The following is a 23812-nucleotide window of genomic DNA, read 5'->3' as shown; positions in this document are numbered from 1 at the left end:
TTTCCTCTGGGCCCAGGATGAACGTCGCAGCCTTAGATGTGATGACAGACTCCCATGATGACAGACCCCGCCCCACAGACATCCGGGGATTCGAGCTGTGAGCGCTTCCCCCTCCCACTGCTCCCCCCACCCCCCTCCCCGCCCCGCCCCCCGCCGCCCCGGCCTGCCCAGAGGTTGGGAGAGACAGAGGACAACCCCTCCGGGAGAGGGAGCCCCTTGAGAGGGCCCCCATGGAAGTACCAGCTGGAAGCTTCTATTTGCCCTTCAAGGTGGAGGGGAGGTGCTTCTGGCCCAGCCTCCAGCTGCGGAGGGGGCCCTGGGTGGGCACAGAAGCCTCTGCTGGGCTCCCCCCTTACCTTGCTCAGGGACAAGGCCTCTGGACTGTGCTTGTAGAAGGTTTCTTTGAAGGAGTCCAGCCAGGTCTCAGCGATGCGGACCTTGTTCTGCAGGGCGGCCTCCCGCTCAAGCTGGGAGTGGGCATCTTCATTCTGGTAGAGGTGCCCCACCCGGGAGCAGGGCAGGATTTCCACGGAGCCCCCACAGAGCCAGGTCTGCCAGGAAAGGAGAAAACGCACACCTCTGTGCTCCTCTCCGTGCTCCTCTCCAGGGACGTGGGACGCGAGGGACCCTGGGAGGGGCTGGCAAAATGCCCGGGGCATCACGAGCGCACAGTGACGCTAGTTCTCAGGACGGAACAGAGCTTCCTGATCTGAGAGTTCTGGGCAAAGGGGAGGGACAGGTGGGGAAAACGAGGGCGGTGGTCCCGGGCCAGGACCTGTGGGTTGAGGGGTCACACCCCTGCAACAACAGGAGACAGTGGAAACAGTGGCAGATTTCATTTTTGGGGGGATCCAAAATCACTGAAGTCAAGTGGGCCTTAGAAAGCATCACTACGAACAAAGCTAGTAGAGGTGATAGAAGTCCAGTTGAATTCCAAATTCTGAAAGATGATGCTGTGAAAGTGCTGCACTCAATATGCCAGCAAATTTGGAAAACTCAGCAGTGGCCACAGGACTGGAAAAGGTCAGTTTTCATTCCAATCCCAAAGAAAGGCAATGCCAAAGAATGCTCAAACTACCGCACAATTGCACTCATCTCACATGCTAGTAAAATAGTGCTCAAAATTCTCCAAGCCAGGCTTCAGCAATATGTGAACTGTGAACTTCCTGATGTTCAAGCTGGTTTTAGAAAAGGCAGAGGAGCCAGAGACCAAATTGCCAACATCCGCTGGATCATGGAAAAAGCAAGAGAGTTCCAGAAAAACATCTATTTCTGCTTTATTGACTATGCCAAAGCCTTTGACTGTGTGGATCACAATAAACTGTGGAAAATTCTGAAAGAGATGGGAATACCAGACCACCTGATCTGCCTCTTGAGAAATTTGTATGCAGGTCAGGAAGCAACAGTTAGAACTGGACATGGAACAACAGCCTGGTTCCAAATAGGAAAAGGAGTGTGTCAAGGCTGTATATTGTCTCCCTGTTTATTTAACTTATATGCAGAGTACATCATGAGAAACGCTGGACTGGAAGAAGCACAAGCTGGAATCAAGATTGCTGGGAGAAATATCAATAACCTCAGATATGCAGATGACACCACCCTTATGGCAGAAAGTGAAGAGGAACTCAAAAGCCTCTTGATGAAAGTGAAAGTGGAGAGTGAAAAAGTTGGCTTAAAGCTCAACATTCAGAAAACAAAGATCATGGCATCCGGTCCCATCACTTCATGGGAAATAGATGGGTAAACAGTGGAAACAGTGTCAGACTTTATTTTTCTGGGCTCCCAAATCACTGCAGATGGTGACTGCAGCCATGAAATTAAAAGACGCTTACTCCCTGGAAGGAAAGTTATGACCAACCTAGATAGCATATTCAAAAGCAGAGACATTACTTTGCCAACAAAGGTTCGTCTAGTCAAGGCTATGGTTTTTCCTGTGGTCATGTATGGATGTGAGAGTTGGACTGTGAAGAAGGCTGAGCACCGAAGAATTGATGCTTTTGAACTGTGGTGTTGGAGAAGACTCTTGAGAGTCCCTTGGACTGCAAGAAGATCCAACCAGTCCATTCTGAAGGAGATCAGCCCTGGGATTTCTTTGGAAGGAATGATGCTAAAGCTGAAACTCCAGTACTTTGGCCACCTCATGCGAAGAGTTGACTCAAAGGAAAAGACTCTGATGCTGGGAGGGATTGGGGGCAAGAGGAGAAGGGAACGACAGAGGATGAGATGGCTGGATGGCATCACTGACTCGATGGACGTGAGTCTGAGTGAACTCCGGGAGTTGGTGATGGACAGGGAGGCCTGGCCTGTTGCGATTCATGGGGTTGCAAAGAGTTGGATACGACTGAGCGACTGATCTGATCTGAAAATCACTGCAGATGGTGACTGCAGCCATGAAATTAAAAGACGCTTACTCCTTGGAAGGAAAGTTATGACCAATCTAGACAGCATATTAAAAGCAGAGACATTACTTTGACAACAAAGTCTGTCTAGTCAAGCCTATGGTTTTTCCAGTGGTCATGTATGGATGTGAGAGTTGGACCATAAAGAAAGCTGAGCGCCGAAGAATTGATGCTTTTGAACTGTGGTGTTGGAGAAGACTCCTCAGAGTCCCTTGGACTGCAAAGAGATCCAACCAGTCCATTCTAAAGGAAATCAACCCTGAGTGTTCATTGGAAGGACTGATGCTGAAGCTGAAACTCCAATACTTTGGCCACCTGATGCAAAGAGCTGACTCATTGGAAAAGACCCTGATGCTGGGAAAGATTGAAGGCAGGAGGAAAAGGGGATGACAGAGGATGAGATGGTTGGATGGCATCACTGACTCAATGGACATGTGTTTGAGTAAGCTCTGGGAGTTGGTGATGGATAGGGAGGCCTGGCATGCTGCACTGCATGGGGTCGAAGAGAGTCGGACACCACTGAGCCACTGAACTGAACCCCTGCAACTGCCTCAATGTCCCTGCCCTGCTCCTGAAACACATGCCAAGATTTAGCACTTAGAGGATGCATCCGTGCTGTTAACACCTGGACTCTCCCAAGGCTGCTTCCTGGGGGGAAAGAGTACCCCTAGTGGCCAGGGAATCTCTAAAAGTTTGTGAAGTCTCCTGCTGCAAAGTTACCAGAAGCCATTCCTGTGGAGATCAAAGCAAGCTTTCCTCAGTCTTTCCTACTTCTGGGAGTTTCTCTGCTCTCCACTCACGCCTACTCCCAAGTGCCTGGAGTTCATCCGGCAGGAAGTCTCTTATTCCCTACTTGGGAATAAAGAGGAAAGTGAAAACCTGCCTAGGATAGGCAGAACCAAAAGGCACCAAGCAGGCAGACCACAGGCTTTCCAAACTGTGTGCCAAGGCACCCCAGGGGGCCAGAGCAAACCCAGACAGCTGAGTGGGCTGTTTCCAACGTTCGGGAGAAACGCAATGACACCTGTTGGATGTTCTGCAAACTGATTTCAGCCTCAGATTGCTGTACTTTCAGTGCTCTATGTCTTCGCTGGGTTGGGTTTTCAGGGGTTGCTGTGGTGAAAAACCAGGCTAAAAATCAATGAGGAAATGAGGGTGGAGGGTCCGATCTGATCCAAGGCTTGAGAAATTGTGTGGTGCACAGTGGGGCTACGCTGTTTGGACAAATACTTATTAACTTATTAAGTTGTTTAGTCACTAAGTCGTGTCTGACTCTTGCGACCCCATGGACAAAGGAGCCTGACAGGCTGTAGTCCATGGGATTCTCCAGGCAAGAATACTGAAGTGGGTGGCCATTTCCTTCTCCAGGGGATCTTCTGAACCCAGGAATCAAACCTGGGTCTCCTGCATTGTAGGCGGATTCTTTACCAACTGAGCTACAAGGGAAGCCCCATTACATTGTTTGGATCAAACTAAGCGCACAGAACCGTGTGGTATTTGCTTCGGCCAGTGGGCACGGTGAAAACTCTCCAGGTGCTAAGGGTGCTGGCCTTGGAGGACGTCTAGGAAGTTCTGCATCAGGCGGAGATGACTGAAGACATGCTCTTTCCTACGAGCGGGCTCAACAAGTGGGTTCAGGAGGGAGATTGTGATGATGTCAAGAGAGAGGACAGAGGGGGAGAAAGGGTGGGACACCCCCCTGATGATGACTCTGTGTTTGTCTGAAGCAGCATCCTTGACCTCCAAGCTGTGACCCTGCCCATGGCTCCAGAGAACCTCCAGGGCCTCCCGTGGCCCAGGACATACCTTGAGAGACAGCTCGAGGTTTCCGCCTCCCTGCAGTGACAGGAGAGGGTCGTACGCTCCGGTGTTTTGGAAGTAATGTCGGTCCACGGCCACCACCCCGCCAGGCACCACGGGGCTTCTGGGAAGAGAAGGTGGGAACAGACAGCAGTTCAGAACCCGGAGTGCCTGGGGGTGGGGACAGCAGGTGGGGGTGCTCCAGGGGCCCAGAGAGTGGACTCGGGGCTCAGTCGGACCTCAAGGTTTTTAGTTGTGAGACTGGAGCCAAGCAAGCATGTCACAAGTCCCGGGGTTTCATGAAACGAGAGCTCCGGCCGCCTGGACCTTTTATACCCCATCCTGGGACTCTGCTTCTTCAGGGAGGGCCCCCTCTGGTGAGGTCTTTGGGAAGAAGACCTTGGTTAAAATAAGATGCCCTGAGGCCAGCAGCACCAGGCCTGGACCAAAGGGGCCAGCGGGCCTCTTCCTGCCCTCACTCTTGACCTCACACTCTTATCTGCTTCATGATCACGCACCCCCTAAGACGAATTCCGCAGGGACTCTGGAATAGATAGGTCCCCAGCTGCTCTAGGGGAAATACATGTGCCTTAAAAACCCAGAAAGCTGGAATCCCTGAGTGAGGGAATTAAGATGACAGCAACATCCTTTAGAAGAGCTTACCTGAGGAGGACAGGGCCAGAGGCTTCGGAATCAGAATCTCTTCATTCAAAAGAGCACACATTTCACTATGGCCAAACTCTGGATATGCCTCAGGAGCGGATGACTCAGAGTTCAGATTTTTTTTTAATTACCATGACAATAGTTTTACATGAACAAAACTACTGACGTTTGGGCTATTAAAAACACGAAGTTATACCACACTAAAAACCAGTAGTGTAGATATTTCCAGTTTTACCACTTATAATTTGTAAGATCTTGGATGAGATAGATGACCACTCTGGGCTCAATTTCATCACCTCTAACTGGGGACAATAACGGTGCTTCATAATAAGAGTTTTGGGGGACTAAAAGCAATGTCACGTGAAGTACATTTGCTTGCCAAAACCCAAAGATCTCTGAAACTCAAGTGCTTCTTCATGATGCCTTTGGCAGCAAGCCCTGTCCTGAACTGACACAGGTATCTGTATAGCCTTTATGTACCTGGCAATGATAGACTGTATTTAAAACTTGTCTGTAAAACACAGCAGAGTGGAGCCATGAAGAGCACTGTGGCAGGGGGCTGGCCTCCAAGTTTAACCTTGGATCTACCGCTTAACAACTTCATGCAACTGGGCAACCTCTGGAGGCTTCATCTTTGATTTAATCTCTGTGTACCTCCATTTTCACATGTGGGAAATGGGACTAATAATAGTAATTAGTAACAGTAACTGCTGCACAGAATTATGTGCGTGCTAAGTCACTCCAGTCGTGTCAGACTCTGCGTGACCCTGTGGACTGAAGCCCACCAGGCTCCTCTGTCCATGGGATTCTCCAGGCAAGAAAATGAGTGAGTTGCCATGCCCTCCTCCAGGGGATCTTCATGACCCAGGGATCCAACCTGTGTCTCTTGCGTCTCCTGCATTGGCAGGCAGGTTCTTTACCCCTGAGCCAGCTGATATGTATAATATGTTTATAGCATTAACTAAGCACATGTTCAATAAATATCACTTAATACTATCATTTGCAAATGTACAGATGATGATATCCTTTCTGGAATTTTCTTGGCATCTGTATATAATCAGTACCCAACATCATCCTAATTCCTCTTTCATGCTCTCTCACTAGACTGATGAGAGAAGCCATGAAGTCAGAGTATCCAGGGTGGGGAAGACACAGTTAAAAGTGTATTAATGTGTGTGAAAAGCGATCTGGGCCCTGCACAGGGAGCCTGAGGCCTCCACAGGGGCCGGATAGCAGCTGGGTCTCAGGGAAGGAGCAGCCGCCCCGGGCAAAGGTGACTGGATTCTCCTTGGCTGGAACAGGAGAGGCGCCGACTTTGGCCAATGGTAGGTCAAACTGGGTGGGTCAAAGTGACTACAGTGACCTTGGGCATCAGAGAGACCCTGAGGCCTAAAAGAAGATTCCAGAGAGGACTGGTGCCTGGAGTCAAGGAGCCTTTGCCTCAGGCTGGGCAAAGGTCGTCTGAGAAGTACGTTCTCTTGAATGGAATCCCTTGGCTTTGGCTGGAGCAGAATAAATTGCTCCCTCAGGCAGGCCCCTCTCTTAACTTTCTGTGGACCCACCTATCCAGCACTCCTCATAATGCTGAGATCTACCATCCTCCCGCACCATAACTCAGAGAGGTCCAGAAACTTCTCTTTCGATTCTTTGGGTTCACAGCCCTTAGGAGAGTGTCTGGCATGAAACAGGGGCTCAGAGGCACTGACAGACCAGTAATGAAGTCAGATAGAGTTAGCTCCCTGTGCTTTCAGGACGCACACCTATGACGGAAGGAGGCAAAACATAGCTGGTTCTGCACCCCACCCCTTACACCTGCATCTCAGCACCATGACCCTTCCCCACTGGGGATACAAGACCTGAGGTTGGTGTGGGCCGGTTCCAGTCTGAATGTCTGTGTCCCTCCCAAATTCACCTGTCAAAGCCCTAACCCGCAGTGTATTGTATTTGGAGATGGGGCCTCTGAAGAAGTAATTAAGGCTAAATGAGGTCCAGCAACAGGAGAAAATAAATCTCATGCTGGTTAAGCCACCCAACCTGTGGTTTTTTGTTACGACCGCTGAGCTGACTACAACGTGGCCCCAAAACCAAGAACAAAGACAGCAGACTCTGAGTTTTCAAGTCTAACGGCAAACCTGCAGTCTAGGCCTAAGGTGAGGGCTCATCCTCACAGAGCCAGGATTTTCTATGCCCAAACTAGATAAGATCCTCCGGCCTGGGGAGAGAAGAGAGAGCCTGTGGGGAGACCAAGACACAGAGATTCAGGTAGATCCCTGAGAAGGACCTCGTATCCACCGTGACACTTTCAGGGCAATTCCTGGAGGAGGAGGAGGATCCCTTGCTTGTTGTTTGGGGATCAGAGAGCAGAGGGTACATAGCCCACTTCCCAGCTGGCTGCGCTGGGAGTTCAGGACCCCCCTGATGACCCTTGGCCCTAGGAGATAGGGTCTAGGTGGTACCCGGGGAGGCACGTGGTAGATGCAGCTCCTTAGAGGCTCCCACACCATCAGCACGCCAGCATGGGCTGGAAGAAGATGTGGGACCTCGGCAGACACCATGTGGAGGGTGCAGGCCAGCGGGATCCCCATGCCAGCCTCCCTCTGCGGCCACGGCCAGTGAAAGCGCTTGCGTCATGGTGAATCCTACACGGGACAGCCAGAGCCTGAAGTGGAGCCCTTCCTTCCCACCAGCATCCCCCACGGAAGCCTGGAGCCCAAAGTCCACCCCAGAGGGAGGGTGGACACACCTGGATGAGATTCAGTGATGAGAGGACTAAGCTATCACTGAACCTGTCTAATTTGTCCAGAAGTTTTCTGCTGTTAGGGAACAGGGACCAAGAGAAAAATTACCCAAGTTCAGTTAGTAGAAAATAAAAAAATATTTCTTACGTATCTAAGCTTGGTGGCTGAGGTCGGCTGTTAGAGTCACACACTCTCGGGTAGACATTTGGAAGTCCTGTTTGTGACTAACACCTCACTTTGTGTCCATAGACCAGGCACATAGAAACAGCTTGGGTGACTGCTTGGTGCTGGGCAGGTCAGTGGCGCCAGAGTCCTTGTTCCTTGGGCTCTGTCTACAGTGTGACATCGACCCCACTGCGAGTTAGGGCCACGCCTCCCTCCTGGGGACCCAGGTGGCCCGAGGTTGTGCAGGAAGTGACCCCGGGTGACCTCTGAGACTTGCTTATAAAAGGGGGTGCCTACTCTGAAACATCACGGTAAATGGGAGAAGCCAGACACAAAAGGTCACCTACGTGGGAGTCCCTTGGTATTAAATATCCAGAATTGATAAATCCATGGAGACGGACAGTGGATTGGGGATTGCTAGTGGCTGAAGAAAGGGGACAATGGGAGACACAAGTAAGGGACTTGCCTTTAGTAAAGGGAGATGTTTCGGAACTGTAAAGAGGCAATGTTTGCTCAGCATTGCGAATATGCTGCATTGTTCACTTAAAACGGTTCATTTTACATTATATGAATTTCGTCTCAATACATTATTTTTTTAATTGGGTAGGAGATTACAGCTTGCTTTGCCTGGCTCTTTGGGACCCTTGCTGTCTGAACCCAGGGCCAGGGTGTAGGAAGCCCCAGGGTCCCGCCTGCAGGGATCTCATGGAGAGAACAGGGAAGAAGCTCCCACTGGGTCCCAGAGATGGCCACCATCAGACTCTGGGGAATCCTGCCCCGAGCTGTTGAGTCATTTCCAGCCGGTCTAGTCTGGTCCTGCTGAGGCTCCGGACACCACGAAGCAAACAGCCAACACCAGAGCTCCCTTCAGAATTCACAACCCAGAGTCCAGGCTCCTAATAAAAGCTCTTCCACACCCTTAAGTTTGGACGGTTTGTTACACAGCAGAAGCTCTCTAGAACATTGACTAGATGTTAAACACAACGTATCCTATGTTAAACATAGGATATTTCTCTGAAAGTCAAACACGTGAGAAGCAAACCACAGAGCTGGACGTATTTTGAGACTTCCGGTGTCTTAGCATTTACCCAGCTGAATTCTTCCCTTTTACCAAGAAAGCATCTAAGGCCTGGGAAACTCCAGAGTTTCCTGGTGAGATGGAGCTGGATTGAGACCCCAAATAAGGTGCTTCTGCTTTCTACTTTCAGGGTCTGGAAACTTCGCCGGACTCCACTCGTGAAGCAATGTGAGGATAATAATACTCATCCCTGAGGGCCTGACGGTCTCTGCATGCTTCTCATATATTAGCTCATTCAGACCTCACAGCCCCCAGAAGGTAAGTATCATTGTGATCCCCCGCTTATTTATTATGTAACTTGCTAGGAAGCTCCAACAGAGAAGGCAATGGCACCCCACTCCAGTACTTTTGCCTGGAAAATTGCATGGATGGAGGATCCTGGTAGGCTGCAGTCCATGGGGTCGCTAAGAGTAGGACAAGACTGAGCGACTTCACTTTCACTTTTCACTTTCATGCATTGGAGAAGGAAATGGCAACCCACTCCAGTGTTCCTGCCTGGAGAATCCCAGGGACAGAGGAGCCTAGTGGGCTGCCGTCTATGGGGTCGCACAGAGTTGGACACTGAAGTGACTTAGCGGCAGCAGCAGCAGGAAGCTCCAGTATTGATGCCCCAATACTGGGCCACCTGATGCAAAGAACTGACTCACTGGAAAAGACCCTGATGTTGGCCAAGATTGAAGGTAGGAGGAGAAGGGGACGACAGAGGATGACATGGTTGGATGGCACCACCAACTCAATTGACATGAGTCTGAGTAAGCTCTGGGAGTTGGTGATGGACAGGGAGGCCTGGTGTGCTGCAGTCCATGGGGTCGCAGAGAGTCAGGCATGACTGAGCAACTGAACTGAACTGAACCTGCTAGGAGAGGAGGAGAGCCCAGGTTGGCCCAGGCCACCCGGTGCCGAGCCCGCCCACTGCTGAGCCCGTGTCGGGGAGGCAGTGGCGAAGCCAGCTGGGGAAGGAGCCTCACCTGATGGGACTGACAGGGGAGGCGAGGGCCCTCCTCTCGCGCTCCGGCAAAGGCTCCCAGTGGAAATCCAGCTTCCAGTCCAATACTCCTCGCTGCTGGTCCGCGGAGGGGTAATACTGCAAAGTCTTCCAGTCAATCACGTCTAGGACTGGAGACACCACCCTGCTCCTGGAAGGAACCGTGAGGTCAGAGAAGGGATACACACCCCCATTTGCTGGGGGGACAGAAACATAATTTAGACACCAGCCCCCAATATGGCAACCACCAGTCACGCAGCTACTGGGCTCCTAAAAATATCAGGTGTCTGAACCAAGATGTGGTGTAAGTGTAAAACATGCACTGCATTGAGAAGACTTAGTATGAAAAATGGTGTGCCCATCTCAGTAATTATCGTATTGATCGCGTGTGGGAATGATAATATTCTGGACGTATTGAGTTTACTAAAATATTTTGTTGAAATTAATATCATGTGTCTCTTTATTTTGCAATGGGACTACTAGAAATATTTAAGTTATACCTGTGGTTCCTATTCTATTTCTACTGAACAGAACTGTTCGAAAATACATTTTTCCACAGGGAGTTGGGGGCCCATTTCATTAAAGAATATTCCTGCGCCCTTCTTTAAAAATCTCTCTGTCCAATAAAAAATACAAACACACACACACACACACACACACACCCTCTCTGGACAAAACTGAGAGACAGAGGAGTGGTGGCCTGGGCTCAGCTCTGCCACTAATGCGCTGTGTGGTCTTGAGGTAGCTGCTGTGCCTCCCTGGGCCTCAGCTTCCTCATTTGTAAAACGGGAGGCGGAACTACTTCCCAGAAAGGCCTTTCTTTCTCAGCTGTAATGCTCTAGGGCTATGGCTCTTGACTTCTTTGGAGGCCTTTGATTCCTTTGAAAATCACAGGAAAACAACAGATTCCCTCCTCTGAAAAATAATCATATGCACATATACAAAATATTGTGTACAACTGCAGAGGGCTCACGGGCCCCTGCTCTAGGGTCTAGCTCTGGTTCCTACCTGGATCATGAAACTGGGTTGTCTTGAGAAACCAGGATTGTCAAGCCCCAGAAGTCTCCTTGATGTTAAAGCGTGTGTGTGTGTGTGTGTGTGTGTGTGTATGCGTGCACGTGTGTGTATATGAGTACATGGTGTCTCTCAGCGAAGTCCTGCAACTAGATTTACTTGTTCATTTACTGTAGCTGTTGGCGTTGTATTTCATCCCAGATTTTTTGCACGGCTCGGGACTACATGACCTCAGAGAGGGCGCTGTGGGAAATTGGTACAGATTTCGGTACAGGTTGGAAACCCTGCCTTTAGCTGCATCACTCAGGTGTAGCAGCTGCCCTCCACCTAGTCGTATCTCAGTCACATTTTTTTTCCTTTCATGGCCTTTCATGGCAGTGAGAGGCATGAAACTGGCCTTTCATGACAGTTTCTTCTAAAAGCTGTACCTTGGAATGAGTTAGGCATGAACTCAGGGGTTACCCAGTTAGACTGGTAAGGAAAGTCTTAGACTGGCTGGAAGTTATCATCTAAGAAAAGGAATATTTCTGGGAAAGAGATGCCAGCCATGCTGTTTACACTCCCATCAATTTCCATCCCCCTTGGAGACAGCCAGGGCTGGCACGAGCCCAGCCCATATGGAGAGGGCCAGAGTCGTCCTGGCATTCAAGGATCTGCTTTAATCTGCGGCCTCCAGTGACTGGCCTTGGCATGAAGGGTCATGGGGTTTATATTTACAGCAAGGATCTTGTAAGGTAATGGTAACTTGAGACCTCTGGCCTCCACCACTTTGGAGCACTGTGCATTGACCTAAGAAACTGAGAAGTACAAGCAAGGATTTCAGGGGGACGCGCTCCCAGGTCTGCTTACTGTTGAAAGAGCCATGCAGAGCGGATGGATTTGGCAACTGGCAGAGCATTTTGTGGAATTTCAGAATCAAGAGCCAGGGAAGCCGTGTGGCTGAATTCTGAGGAGTCCCATCAAGTTTGTGCCACCTTGGTAATGGTAACGGGACAAGAAAGGAAACTGCGTTAAAGTGGCTACACTGTGTGTCCCAGAGCTTTCAGTTCTGTCCTTGATAAAAGTTGTACATCCCTTTTCATCAGAGAATGATCACCCTAAAGTTCGTCAAGTTTCTCTTTTTGCTCCGTCTCACTGGAGGCTCAGAGTCATATGTAAATCTCATTTCTAATAACTGTATTACCCCCAGTTTCCAACACCATCTTTTCCTTTCTGAAGTCTTCTCCTTCTGTTTTAGCCAGTTACATAAGTGATTCATCCTAAGCCTCTTTGAATACATTTTGGGTAAAGATGAAGATTAAAATGTCAATGAATGAAATGAAAGATGTTTCCTTGTTCTGGTTTTGATTCCCATGGACCAGAGCAGCTGCTTGGTCAGGGCTAAATTAGGAAGAAATTGGAGTTGAGAGACTTGAAAAGGAGTGATTAAAAAAAAAAAGTTTTATATTTAGCTTTGTGTTTTGAACCTACAGATGTATCTAGAGTTCTTGGAATTCACTTAGGGCAAAATAGCAAAGCTTCCCTGTCTGACTTGGAAGGAGCGAGGAAAGGACTCACTCCATCATCCTGTCACTTGTGAACTGAGTTTTAACTCACGGGCAGACTTGAGGTCAATCCTCTCCTAAGCCTTTCTAAGCCCTAGGTGGTCAAGCATTTGGGTTTCAATGGAGCCGTCAACAAACACCAGCTAACTGAAATACGTGAGGTCAACCAAGGCACCACTGTCCAGAGAGCCAAAAGCTAACTGCAGCTGCAAACTCATCCACCAAACTTTTACCCCAAGGAGGAAGGACCCTAGTTTATCTCACCACTCTTTGTTTTTCCCCTGGGCCTGAACGTTCCTCTTGCTCTGTGATGTAGAAAGCCATTCTGGAAGTCCATGCAAATTCTTGGCGTTTGTGAGAAGTGTCTTATACTAAGAAGCAAGAAGCTCTACAGTCTCTCTTCCCAGAGTTTTGCTGCTCAGGTGCGACCCCGATTGATGCTGGCCCTCCCAGGACTCTGTCTGCCAAGGGGGACAGAGCAGAACAGGGGCTGAGAGCTTTCCTGGGCCACAGACCAGAGGAAGGTGGCTCACTCTGCAGGGCTGGAGGCATCTTAATCCCCTGCTGCTCCTCAACACATGCACACACACATGCATACACATACACACACACAAATGTGGGATTCTTCAGACTGCCTTCCATCACTAAGCCCTCAAATATGGAGCAGCCTCAACCTCAGCTGAGAGCTAGGTGACCTTGAGAGCTAGGTGACCTTGAGAGCTAGGTGACCTTGGGAACTAGATGACCTTGAGAACTGGATGACCTTGAGAACTGGATGACCTTGAGAACTAGGTGACCTTGAGAGCTAGGTGACCTGGAGAACTAGATGACCTTGGGAACTAGACAACCCTGAGAACTAGATGGCCTTGACCTTGAGAACTAGGTGACCTTGACCTTGATAACTGGGTGACCTTGACCTTGGGAACTAGGTGACCTTGACCTTGGGAACTAGACGACCTTGAGAACTAGGTGACCTTGGGAACTAGGCATCCCTCTTGGATGCTTTTGATTTGTTAATGTGGGTCCATCAATTGTTAACCATTTTACCACTCTGGTGGAAGATGTTGACAATGGGGAAGGCTGTGCACATGTGAAGGGAGAGGATATATGAGAAATCTCTGTAACTTCCTCTCAACTGGGGGCTTCCCTCATAGCTCAGTTGGTAAAGACTCTGCCTGCAGTGCAGGAGACCCAGGTTTGATTCCTGGGTTGGGAAGATCCCCTGGAGCAGGAAAGGGCAACCCACTCCAGCATTCTTGCCTCTCAATTTTGCTGTGTACCAAAAATTGTTCTAATAATAGAGTCTATTAAAAAAAAATAGAATGAAGACATCCCAGACCCTGCACTTTGACCAGTGATCCAGGAGCTCTTTGTAAACTATAAAGTGATACACACATATTTTTTAAGAAGAACCAGGTGTCCCTAAGGCAGGAGCCTGGACCAGTCTTCAAGTGGGAAATAGTGTGGTCAGCCTCCTGAGTCAGGAACACCCCTAAGGGGGGGTCTGCCCCTTTGCCCTTGGAAATCTCCCTTTTTCTCTGGTCAGGACTCTTCCTCCCTGGCTTGGCCGCTGGAGCCGCAGTCAGCTCAGGCAGTGGTGGCCGGGGAGGCGGGGTATGTTCTGTGAGTGGCTGAGGCTGTAGACCATCTCCCCCTCTCCTGCCTCCTGCTCTACAGCCCCCGGGGGTGAGTTACCTGTCACCAGCTATTCTGGCCAGGAGGGGCTCCAGCCAGCCCGGCTGGCACTCGCAGTGGGCGTCCATGAAGACCAGCACGTCCCCCGTGGCCCTGGCAGCCCCCAGCATCCGGGCCCCACTGGCACCCAGCCTCCTGTTGCTCCTGAGCAACTTCACGCCCTCCAACTGGGCCACGTGCTCGCTGAGAGCCATCTTGAGTTGTCCTGGAATCGACAGGGGGGTAATCAGTGAGGTCACAGGATGCCACAGCCCCCGAGAGTGCAATGACCATCACTAGGATCATCGCCAACAGGCCGCTCTTGGGAGCGGTGGTGAGCATCGCCTACATTACGGGGTGGTTGTCACTAAGATGAGAGATGCCTAGTTCCTTTGGGTGGATTGGGGTTCCCTCCAGTAAAAGCCGGGAGACATGGCGTCCTGAAGCTAGGAGAGAAGAGAACGTGATCACATTCTCCAAAAGCAGCAGTGAGGCTTAAGCAGATGCTGCTGGTGCCCTGCTCTGCTGGGACCCCTCTTGCTAGTTTGGTTTGCAGGTGCCCAGCTGCTGGGGGTTGGCTGCCAACTGAAGTCCCCATCCTTCCCTGGAGACATGCCCCAGGGGACCAGAACCCAGGGCACAGGAACCACCTCTCCTGCAAGTAGCAGGGAGTTGGGCAGAATGCCACCCCTCGCCCCAGGTGAGTGGTGGCTGGGTTGGCAATGACCGACCGCTGTCTGAATACCAAGCCCGCTCTTTGCCTCAAGGCAAGACAGCTGCTGAAGTGCACCTGGGAACGGGCCGTGGCTGACCTTCACCTGACACCGTGTCTTAGCTCAACTCCTTCTGCCTCCTCCAGGCTTCCCCACTCCCCTAAGAGTGTTCACCTGAGAGCACCGCCCTGCCCCACAATAACGTACACATGAGTCCCCATCTCAGGCTCTGCTTCTAGGGTACCTGACTAAGACACAGGGGTCAAGGAAGTCAAAGACAGAGGGTCCATGGTAGGCGGCCCCCAGGAGGGTGGCACTGGCCAGAGAGGTCTTACTGCAGTGGTGGGGGAGTGAGCAATGAAGAGAAAATGGGAGGCTAGAGATTGAGATCAAAAGTCTACACATTCTTTCAGGAATGACAATCCTAGAGAGGATACAGGTTGAGAGAGGCTTTTTAGGCTTTGTCTTCAAGATCAGGTTCGATTCCTAGGTCGGGAGGATCCTCTGGAGAAGGCTACCCACTCCAGGATTCTTGGGCTTCCCTGGGGGCTCAGCCGATAAAGAATCCGCCTGCAATGTGGAAGACCTGGGTTCCATCCCTGGGTTGGGAAGATCCCCTGGAGGAGGGCATGGCAACCCACTCTAGTATTCTTGCCTGGAGAATCCCATGGATGGAGGAGCCTGGAGGGCTACAGTCCATGGGGTTGCAAAGAGTTGGACATGACTGAGCAACTAAGCACAGCACAGCACAGCACATTCAAAATCAGAAAAACTGTGCAAATGGACAGGTGTGAGAGTGCCCAGATGAGCAAACTAGCAGAGATGGAAAGACCAACGTACGGTCATCCTTCAGAGTCGGGGTGCTGGCGTTGGTTCCAGGAGGCCACCCACCCACCGCAGACACCAAAATCTGCAGATGCTCCAGTGCTCAAGTCCCTTACAAAAAAGGTGAGCACAAGGGACCTCCCTGGCGGTCCAGTGGTTAGGACCCCACACTTCCAATATAGGGGCACGTGACTAAGATCCCACATGCCCTGCAGTGCAGTCAAAAAAGCCAATAACGAGAGAGCAGCACAGTCACCCTCCAGCTGCTGATTCCGCGCCTGCAGCCAGCATCACACTCTGGGCATGTCAAAGGGGGCAGAGCCTCTGGGGCTTTCCCCAGATGAGTCTCCTGCACCCGAATCCCCGTCTGCTGGACCGCTTCAGGGACTCCCGCCTACACAGGCTCCAAACCCCAGTCTGTGCACGGGGGCCCCCAGGGTCCAGGCCCTCCCGAGAGAGCCTGCAGGAAGCCCACGGCCACCTTGCTGGCTGAGGTCGTCCACCAGGACGATTTCCTTCAGGAAGGCCCTGGGCGCCGTGTCCAGGATGCTGTGCACGGTCCTCAGGAGGGTGGCCCAGGCCTCGTCGTGGAAGCAGAGGACGACGCTGGCAGTGGGCAGGCTGTCCGCGGGCGGCGGCTGCTGCAGGCACCTGCAGGGAGGAGAGGCAGGGCGTGAGGGGAAGGCGAGCCCCAGCCGGGGCGGCTCTAGCCAGTGGCTCTCCTCCCAACTCGAGGGCTCTCTCCCTGGGTTGTCTCAGGATTTCCACTAAAGAGAACCTATGACGCCGTCACAGACGTGCTGTCCACCGTCTCCCAGGCCTAGGACTCCGAGAACTGCTTTACAGTGCGTATCCTTGCCTTTCCCCTAGCAGTTGAGAGGTTACCACCATTTCTCAGCAGACGACTGGCCTAATCTGTGAAATGGGAATGAATGACAAGCTCACCCACCTCTTAGAGCTGGTGTGAGGCCTTAACAGGACGAGATACACAGGAAGTGTCCTGTCAACATGAAAGATCATCTGTTTAAGAGGAGGGACGCTGTTTTCTTTACTTTTGTATTCCTACAATCTAGGATAGCGTCTGACACATCATACATGTTAATTTTTACTTCACTCTCTGTGTATCCTTTGCCCTGAAGTGGGTCTCTTGCAGGCAGCATTATCGTGGGTTCTTGTTTTGGTTTTTTTTAACTGACTCTGTCACTCTATATCTTTTAGATGTGGCACATTTAGCCCACTGGCATTTAAGGTAATTATTGATAGACATGTATTTATTGTCATTTTAAACCTTGATTTCCCATTGATTTTATATTTCTTCCTTGTCCTTTTCCGTTTTGTGGTTGGCTGATTCTCTTTTGTATTATGTTTATGTTCTTTGCTTCTGGTGTTTGTGCATCTATTGTATGTTTTAGATTGTGGTCACTCTGTTTTTCAAGCACATTAATCCCTCCCTATATCTTCTCGTGTTAGACTGGTAGTCATATAGGTTCAAACACATTCTAGAAAAAAGAACTGTATCTTCTTAGTCATGCCCCACATTTTATGATTTTGATGATCTGATGATTTTACATCTTCAGGTTCATCCTTTTGCTGTCCATTGTGGTTGTCATCACTTTCACAGAAAAAAATTTTCTTTTTTTTTTTTTTTAATCTGTGTACTGGTTTATTTACATGATTTACCTTCCAATTGTAATTTTCTCTTTCCTATAGATTCTTACTTATTTTCTATTTAGAGAAGACCTTGCAATATTTCCTTTAGGGTAGGTTTAGTATTGCTCTATTGGAGAAGGAGATGGCAACCCACTCCAGTGTTCTTGCCTGGAGAATCCCAGGGATGGGAGAGCCTGGTGGGCTGCAGTCTATGGGGTCGCACAGAGTCGGATACGACTGAAGCGACTTAGCGGTATTGCTCTATTCTTTCTGTTTTTGCTTGTCTGAGACATTCTTTACTTCTCCCCCTATTCTAAATGATAATCTTGCTGGGTAGAGTATCCTAGGTTGCAATTTTTTCCCTTTCAGGACTTTGTATATATCTTGCCCCTCCCCTGTAACCTGCAACTTTTCTGTAGAGAAATCAGCTGATGGCCTTATAGGGGTTCCCTTGTCATCCTCTCTTTAACTTTTGCCATTTTAATTATCATCTGTCTTGGTGTAATCTGTGTCTGTTCAGATGACACACAGGTGCTGACTTTACAAAGCCAGGGGCGGGGGTGTAAATCCATGGTTTGCACAACCGCAGGGAGAAAAAATTCAGCCCTGCTTCCTGAGTAGTGTGGCCCCTGGGGCTCAGCTGTGGTTTCATCCACCCTTCTGCACCTGGGCAGCCTGCGGCATCTGCTACTGAGCCCCTGAGTGGTGGCTGGGAGGCACTCTCTAGGAGCCCGCGGAGGTAGGAGTCAGTGCGTGGAGACAGCAGCTGCTAATGTGGCCCTGCCCTTGGCACGCTACTTAGCCATGGTGTGTTGCTACTGTGGAGGGCTGGGCTTCTTCCAAGAACACCCCTTGTGGAGCTGGACCACGCTCCAGGCCCTTCAGGCTGCCTCCCAGCAGCCAACTCCAGTCCTCTCCCCAGGCCAGGCCTCTGAACTCCAAGTCTCAGCACCCAGCCCCGGTCCATAGCAGCAGACCTGTGTCTCAGGCTGGGTGCCCAGCCTGCTGGCTGGACCGTCTGTGCAGGCCTCTCTGCTCTGTTTGCCGTGGGCTGGTGGCTGGGCTCACCTCTGAGCCTCTGAAGCTCCATTTCTGAGCTCCCTGCTGGTGAAGGGGCTTCCCAGGGTTCAGGAACGTTTCCTCTTTTCAGCTCCCTGCCAGAGACCCAGGACCTGTCCCACTTACCCCCTTTTCCCTTTTCATCCTGCCCAATTGCATAGAAACCTTTCTTGTCCTTTCAGGAGTTTGAGGTCTTCTCTTACGGCCCGGGAGGTGCTCTGTGAGAACTGCCCCACCTGTAGATGTGTTTTTGAGGTATTTGTAGAAGGAGGTGAGTTCCACATTCTTCTACTCTGCCATCTTAATTAGAGCTCTCTACATGCTAATTATTATTCTTATTAATATTGTAATTGTTATTGAAGAAGGGGCAAGGATTGAACCTTTGGGAGCAGTAACAAGATGTCAGATGCTGTGTCAAGCCCTTTATGTACATTACTGCCTGTTGAGTGTGGGTTGGACCACCTCACCCCACTTTACAGATTAAGAAACTGAGGCTCAGAGGGAACAAGGCTCATCAAAGCCATGTGATCAGTGATTGGCAGAGCTGGATATTATACCTTCACAGCAGTCGTGCCCTTTCCCCTTTGCTGGTTTGTGACTGGACCAAAGAGGGTGTGTGTGTGTGTGTGTGTGTGTGTGTGATGGTGTGATCTCTGCCGGGAGACTCCCAGGTTCCCACCTTCCTCTCCAGGTGAAGAGAATGCTCTGCTTTATGTTTGCTGAGCAGGGGGTCTGTGAGGACTCTGAGTGAATCCACAGTGGAATGAACTCTAATAACAACCTGACCCCTAAAGCAGCATGCAGTTCACCTCTGTCCACAAAGGCACTTTCTTAAAACGCACTGCTAGAGCACAACTTTCCAGGTTGTAGCTGCTGAAACCACCAGTCTGTCCTCAGAGAGGCATTTGCAATTGAACTGGGGTTGTCTCAAGGACCTCAAACTTCTAACATCTAAAGGCGTCTGTGCTGGCCTGGGTGGGGATCAGCCCTGGCTGCTCACCAGCTGGACACCCCTCTGCTGGATGTGTCCCAGCTGAAGCTGGAGCTCTCAATGCCACGGAAACTTGCCTGTGACTCTCTGGGAAAAATGCTACATGGTGAGGGATTGGTACCAGGTGAGTGCTTTCAGATAAAGGTAAAACAGAAACCTTAGATGATGAAACAACAAAGCATGTGAACGTCTCGTAAACTAGCTGTGACATCTGTAATATTGTTTCTGTATTTATACACTATTTCTTTTCATAAAGTATTCAAAGTCACTCCAAATTGGGAAAAGAATACGTCAAGGCTGTATATTGTCACCCTGCTATTTAACTTATATGCAGAGTACATCATGAGAAATGCTGGGCTGGATGAAGCACAAGCTGGAAGCAAGATTGCTGGGAGAAATATCAATAACCTCAGACATGCAGATGACACCACCCTTATGGCAGAAAGTGAAGAAGGACTAAAGAGCCTCTTGATGAAAGTGAAAAAGAAGAGTGAAAAAGTTGGTTTAAAACTCAACATTCAGAAAAGTAAGATCATGGCATCTGGTCCCATCCCTTCATGGAAAATAGATGAGGAAACAATGGAAACAGTGACAGACTTTATTTTGGGGGCTCCAAAATCACTGCAGATGGTGACTGTAGCCATGAAATTAAAAGACATTTGTGCCTTAGAAAAAATAATTATGACCAACCTAGATAGCATATTAAAAAGCAGAGACATTACTTTGCCAACAAAGGTCTATCTAGTCAAGGCTATGGTTTTTCCAGTGGTCATGTATGGATGTGAGAGTTGGATTATAAAGAAAGCTGAGCACCGAAGAATTGATGCTTTTGAACTGTGGTGTTGGAGAAGACTCTTGAGAGTCCCTTGGAATGCAAGGAGATCCAACCAGTCCATTCTAAAGGAAATCAGTCCTGAATATTCATTGGAAGGACTGATGATGAAGCTGAAACTCCAATACTTTGGCCACCTGATGCGGAGAACTGACTCATTGGAAAAGACCCTGATGCTGGGAAAGATTGAAGGTGGGAGGAGAAGGGGCCAACAGAAGATGAGATGGTTGGATGGCATCACCGACTCAATGGACTTGAGTTTGAGTAAACTCCGGGAGTTGGTGATGGACAGGGAGGCCTGGCGTGGTTCAGCCCAGGGGGTTGCAAAGAGTTGGACACGACTGAGTGACTGAACTGAACTGATTCAAAGTCACTCCGAGGAAGAATGCACAACAAAATAATGATTAAAAAAAAAATCCTAAAAAGAATGCTGCCTGCTGGTCCTGTAAAAAAAGAATGTTGCAGCCATCAGACAGTGAAGCTCCTTCCCTGCCCCTACCTCTCCGTGTACCCCGAGGGGATTCAGGATAGAGGAAAACAGGCTACTGAAGATGAGTATCTAAGAAATTATTTCAATGAGCCAAGATTCTCACATCTTCCCACACAGAGCAACTCACTAAAATCATTAACCCGAGATGTCTGTTTTTTGTGATTAGCAGTAATCTTTTGATGTTCAACTCCATTCGATGTTGACTCCATGGTTTATTTGCTTTTCTTTTTTTTCCAGCAACTGCTAAGTCGCTTCAGTCGTGTCTGACTCTGTGCGGCCCCATAGACGGCAGCCCACCAGGCTCCCCCGTCCCTGGGATTCTCCAGGCAAGAACACTGGAGTGGGTTGCCATTTCCTTCTCCAATGCATGAAAATGAAAACTGAAAGTGAAGTCGCTCAGTTGTGTCCGACTCTTCGTGACCTCATGGACTGCAGCCCACCAGGCTCCTCCATCCATGGGATTTTCCAGGCAAGAGTACTGGAGTGGGGTGCCATTGCCTTTTCCAGCAAAAGCTCCTATAAATCTGGCTCCTCTCTTACTTCTGGGGAGCAGTTCCTCAGAGCTGTCTGAGTTGATGTCTCCCCGGTTACAGTCCTCAGTAAGGTTCCCAAATAAACACAACTCTCAACTCTTAGGTTGTGCCTTTTTCTTTAGTTGACAAGTGGAAAGTCAGCATTTGGAAAAGGACATACATGTGTAGGTCCAAAGAACCTTGGTATTTCTAGAGAGAATTTAAAATTTGACTCTAAGCTTCCTGGAACCCAAAGTAAAATGGGAAATTTACAGAATTGGTACCGTCTGAAAAGCTACATACCAGCTAGACTTTTTTTTAATACAATTGATAACGTTTTAATTTGAAATCATTTAAGACTCACAAGAAGTTTCAAAAGTAGTACAGAGAATTCCCATGTTATCTTCACCCAGCTCCACCCAGGGAGAGTCTTGTACACCACCATCCACAACTATCAAAACCAGGAATTTGACATGGTTCAATACTATTAAGTCACATACAGACCTCATTTAGATTTCACTTGTTTTTAAATATAGCACTGATTTGTAAAAGAAATTCCAATGGACTTTAGGGCTTCTCTGGTGGCTCAGTGGTAAAGAATCCACCTGTCAGTCCAGGAGACACAGGTTCAATTCCTGATCCAGGAAGATCCCACATGCTGTGGAGCAACTAACTGGGGTCTCCTGAATTGCAGGTGGATTCTTTACCAACTGAACCACAAGGGAAGCCCAGCTAAGCCCAAGGGCCACAACTGTTGAGCTGTGCTCTAGAGCCCAGGAGCCGCAACCAGGGAAGCCACCAGAATGAGAAACCCGCTCACTGCATCTAGAGAGTGGCCCCCGCTCACGGCAATTAGAGACAAGCCTGCACTGCCGTGAAGACCCAGCACAGCGATTACCAAATAAATAGAATTTTAAACAGAGAAATTCCTGTGGACTTTAGAAAGAAGGCCCTCTTAAAGAGATGACAGTGTTCTTAGAAGCATCCCCAAGATGAACAAAATAGTGAGCTATACAGGAACTTTTGCAGCTTGATTTCAGGGCTATTCAAATAACACATTGGAAGTGGAACAATACCAGGATTGGCAAACCCAAGGGTCCTAGAAACAGGGGCCTCCGATGGCTACTGGAAAAAAATCTTACCACAGTGAACTCAGTGGGTACAGAAAAAACCCAAAACATTATTTGGGCAGTTGCTTGCATGATGGCTGTTTTCTGAGTCAGATAGGAGAGGAGGTGGGGACAAAGAGGCCTGCATATGGGGTTCCCACAGGTGTAGATTCAGAGGGACTGAAGTCCATCTCCCAGGGGAGTGACCCCTTGCTCTATGCCCAATCCATAGAACATGAGGACAGGAGACAACGCGTATGTGTGCGAGCGTGCCTGTGTGCACACATGTGTCCTTGTAGTGAAAGCGAACAAGTGAAAGTCGCTCAGTCGTGTCCGACTCTTTGCCACCCCATGCGCTATACAGTCCATGGAATTCTCCAGGCCAGAACACTGGAGTGGGTGGCCTTTCCCTTCTCCAGGGGGTCTTCCCAACCCAGGGGTAGAACCCAGGTCTCCCGCATTGCAGGCAGATTCTTTACCAGCTGAGCCACAGCTTGGGGGTACCCTTGTGGTTCAGCTGGTAAAGAATCCACCTGCAATGTGAGAGATCTGGGTTTGATCCCTGGGCTGGGAAGATCCTCTGGAGAGAGGGCTTCCCTGATAGCTCAGTTGGTAAAGAATCCGCCTGTAATGCAGGAGACCTGGGTTTTATTCCTGGGTTGGGAAGAGCCCTGGAGAAGGGACAGGCTACCCACTCCAATATTCTTGGGCTTCCCTGGTAGCTCAGCTGGTAAAGAATCCACCTTCAATGCAGGAGACCTGGGTTCAATCCCTGGGTTGGGAAGATCCCCTGGAGAAGGGAGAGGCTACCCACTCCAGTATTCTGGCCTGGAGAATTCCATGGACTGTATAGTCCATGGGGTCGCAAGGAGTCAGACACAACTGAGCGACTTCCACTCAGTCACTTACTCAACTCATAGCTGATTCACTTTGCTGTACAGTAGAAACCAACATAACACTGTAAAGCAACTAGACTCCAATAAAAAAAAAAAAAAAGAAAGAAATGGTGCTGGCCCTGAGCGAGCACTCTGCATTCGCTGCCTTCATCAGAAGATATAGTATTACTGCAGGATGGATCCCAAAGGCTCTTGCAAGCCTTGAAATTCTGTGCTCCTGACTCTTCCGAGAGCCCTTTGCATAGAACAGGGAGAAGGGATGAGGACAAAACAGGGGAGCGGAGTTTTTGAAGAGGGTCTCATAGGACTGTCCTTCTCTCCCTCCACGTCCTGTTCCAGAGTTTTCTAGGTTTTACAAGTAGAGAGAACTGTGTTCTGTCTTCCTGGTGAGAGAAAGAGGTGAAGAGATGACAGGGAAGGTGCGTGGCTGGGATGAACTCAGCTGGCTTCGAGGACTTTGAAAAGCAAGCGAGCTTTTGAAAACTCTTCAAGGCTAAGGGGGTGGGGGCTCCCTGAGCCGTGGAGGCAGGTGTCTGGCAGCAGCTCAGAGAGGACCCTTCACGTGCTCCAGGGAAAGAGGCTCACACGTCCTCAGGACATAAGCAGACGGCTCTGGAATACCTCTTCGGGCAACCACAGAGCTGCTGGGGCGGCAAGCTGAAAATAACCATGGTG

At 49.7% G+C, this 23812-nt stretch overlaps 1 protein-coding gene across 1 annotated transcript in view; it reads right to left on the bottom strand.

The window, feature by feature from the left end:
- The window catches only part of GALNT15 (polypeptide N-acetylgalactosaminyltransferase 15), a gene marked incomplete in the record, with an annotated part of 42300 nt that overhangs the window by 4244 nt on the left and 14244 nt on the right, over window positions 1-23812 (bottom strand). The window contains 5 exon segments of the mRNA XM_045166833.1: window positions 357-551; window positions 4206-4323; window positions 9812-9979; window positions 14082-14286; window positions 16080-16249. Of these exon segments, the coding sequence (XP_045022768.1) occupies window positions 357-551; window positions 4206-4323; window positions 9812-9979; window positions 14082-14286; window positions 16080-16249 (856 nt within the window).

Source organism: Bubalus bubalis, chromosome 1 (genome assembly GCF_019923935.1).
Source record: "Bubalus bubalis isolate 160015118507 breed Murrah chromosome 1, NDDB_SH_1, whole genome shotgun sequence".
Taxonomy (NCBI): Eukaryota; Metazoa; Chordata; class Mammalia; order Artiodactyla; family Bovidae; genus Bubalus; species Bubalus bubalis.
Note: the sequence above shows the minus strand (reverse complement) of the source record. Positions and strands in the feature narration are given on the sequence as shown.